Here is a 2928-nt window from a genome sequence, read left to right as displayed (position 1 = left end):
GTTCTATGTTCTATGTTCTATGTTCTTTGTTCTATGTTCTATGTTCTATTGTTCTATTATCAATGACAATAAAGAGATCTTGATCAGTTGGGTCAATTGGCTGATGAATGGCAGATGGAGTTTAATTTAGATAAATGACAGGTATTGCATTTTGGTAAAACAAACAAGGGCAGGACTTATACAATTAAAAGTAGGGCCTTTGGTCGTGTTATAGAACAGAGAGACCGAGGGATTCAGATACATAATTCTTTGAAGTTTATCGGTAGTTAAGAAGGCCTCAGTGCTCTGTGCCCTCAATGCTCAGACCTTGGAGTATAGCAGTTGGGATGTTATGTTGAGGTTGTGTAAGTACTCTTCCGGAGTACTATGTCCAGTTATGGTCACCCTGTTACAGGAAGGATATTATTAAGCTCGACAGGGTTCAGAAGAAGGTTATCAGTATGTTGCCGGCTATAGAGGGTTTGTGTTTAGGAGAGAGTGGATAGACTCGGACTTTATTTTTCACTGGAGTGTAGGAGGTTAAGGGGTCACCTTAGAGATTTATAAGATCATGATGGGAATAGATAGTGTGAATGGCTGGTGTCTTTTCCCTATGGTGGGGGATTTCAAGATTAGGGAACATGTTTTTAAGGTGAGAAGATTTAAAAATACATAAGGATTTTTTTAACAGATGATTGCTGTGTGGAATGAACTCCAGAGGAAGTTGTGGATGTGCGTACAGTTACAATGTTTAAAAGACATTGAGATAAGTTTGAAGGGATGTTTGAAGCACAGCAATTGATACTAGTTTAGGTTAGCGATATGGTCAGCATGGAATTGGTTGGAGCGAAGGGTCTGTTTCTGTGCTGTACTCTATGACTATGACTAGTATTATTCTACTCAGATAAATTACACAAATCATTTAGGACTGGAGAAGGAGTAAGATTCAGTTCAGAGAGGCACAAAGTTAGCACACACAAATTCAAATTAAGATTAGATTCCCTACCGTGTGGAAACAGGCCCTTCGGCCCAACAAATCCACACCGACCCTCCGAAGAGTAACCCACTTCCCTTTAACTAATGCACCTAACGCTATGGGTAATTTAGCACGGCCAATTCACCTAACCTGCACATCTTTGGGCTGTGGGAGGAAACCAAAGCACCTGGAGGAAACCCACGCAGACACGGGGAGAATGTGCAAACTTCACACAGACAGGAGGCTAGAATCAAAACCGGGTCCCTGGCGCTGTGAGGCTGCAGTGCTAACCACTGAGCCACTGTGCCGCCCACATTTGGCTTTTCAAGCATGCTCCACCATTTAATAAGATCGTAGTTGATCTAATGTAACCTTAATTCCATGTTTTACCTACTCTTGACAATCTTTTGCCCGTTGCTTCCTAACAAGGATCTATCTACCTATGCCACTTATGACACTCTGAGAGTCATTGCCAATTAAGCCTTTTCAGAAGCTATCGCTCGCCTCTTTTCTTAAATAGGTGACACGTTATTTTTAGATGGCTCTTAGTTTGGTATCATTCCACAAAAGGAAACATCCCCTTCACAGCTACACTAGGAAGACCCTTAAGATATTAGATGTTTTAATCAAGCTGCCTCTTCCTTTCCTTTAATCCAGCAAATAAAAGGCTAGTTTATCTAACTTTTCTTCATACATCAGTTTACCTAAACCAGGTATTAGTCCAATAAACTTTCCCTGATCAGTGCAATTACCTCCTTCCTTCAATAAGGAGACCAATATTGTACACTACTGCAGATGTGGTCTCAACACTGCACTGCAGAAGAGATACAGAAACCCTATTTTTGCGTACAATTGCCTGCACAATAAACAGAAACATTCTTAATTTTCCTAATTACCTAGCACACCTGCCCACTAGGACACCCAGATTCCTCTGCATCTCAGAGGGGTCAGAGGCAGAAGTCTAATGCGCAGAAAATGAAAAGTCTCAGATTAAACCACATTGGGCAGAGGCCCCATAAACAAAAGTGCAGTTGCCCAGCCAAGTTTGGATTTAAATGCATCTGCTCCCTTTACTTAAAAAGCATCGAGATACATGACATTTACCTTCACAAACTCCTCCCTGTCACAATCACAAACACTGTGGTTGCTCCAGCCGCTTACCTCGCTGACGATGGTGGAGATGTACTGCTCCTTACTGTACACCCATCCATCCAAACAGGGCTCCTGTCCCACCTCAGAAATATTGACGGAATCCGGGTCAGGGAATATCTCCGAGAGGTTCTTGATCACATCCAACCGGTACCGTCTACATTTGCTGTACTGGAGTTTGTCCTTGTCTTGTTCCAGAGGGATCGTGCGGTTCATCCACGCTTCACTGAGGTTGAGGTGCCCGGGAATTAAACAGCGGTGTTCAGGAGTATCGGCGATGAAAATGATGGACATTCCGCAGAAACCATTGGGGAAAATGCTGAGGCTCAAAAGGAAGAAGATAATTTTCTGAAAGGGTCCCCACTCTCCGAGAAAAGCGGTAATTTCATCGTAATCCCGCATGTTAGTGACTGTGGGAGAACTGGCAGTAACTCTCCCTAAAACTGCAGCAACTTGTCGTCAGGAGGCAGACCGGAACTACAGACTGGAGCTGTTTCAAACTGTAGTAACAGCTCAATTGTTTCCACCTATAAATATTAATCTGATCTTCAGCCGGCTCCTCCCTATCCCACTACACTGTACACCAAGGGAGATTCGTTCAGTAAACAGCTCAATTGCCAACTCTGAGCTTGCCAGGATACTATTTGGCAGGACAGGCACTCTGACGTTATGTTTAACCACCAACCATGATTAGCGTTTCTGTTTAGTTAGTTGCTACTGATAAGAAATGAAACATATTCTACAAATGCACGCAAAGCAAATGACTTACATTGAACGCACTTTTGCTGCTTATTGACACTAAGGCATAAAGATAATTGGTACCT

The 2928-nt window shown here is 42.7% G+C and overlaps 1 protein-coding gene across 1 annotated transcript in view; it reads right to left on the bottom strand.

The window, feature by feature from the left end:
- LOC122556563 (solute carrier family 22 member 5-like) overlaps window positions 1-2720 on the bottom strand; it is a 110601-nt gene extending 107881 nt beyond the window's left edge. Inside the window, exon 1 of the mRNA XM_043703377.1 lies at window positions 2117-2720. Coding sequence (XP_043559312.1) covers window positions 2117-2506 — 390 coding nt within the window. The 5' untranslated portion in view covers window positions 2507-2720. The remainder of the gene's footprint in view (window positions 1-2116) is intronic.
- Between the last annotated feature and the right edge of the window lie 208 nt (window positions 2721-2928).

The sequence above is a fragment of the Chiloscyllium plagiosum genome, chromosome 14, assembly GCF_004010195.1.
Source record: "Chiloscyllium plagiosum isolate BGI_BamShark_2017 chromosome 14, ASM401019v2, whole genome shotgun sequence".
NCBI classification, from domain to species: Eukaryota; Metazoa; Chordata; class Chondrichthyes; order Orectolobiformes; family Hemiscylliidae; genus Chiloscyllium; species Chiloscyllium plagiosum.
This window is presented reverse-complemented; position numbering and strand designations above follow the sequence as displayed.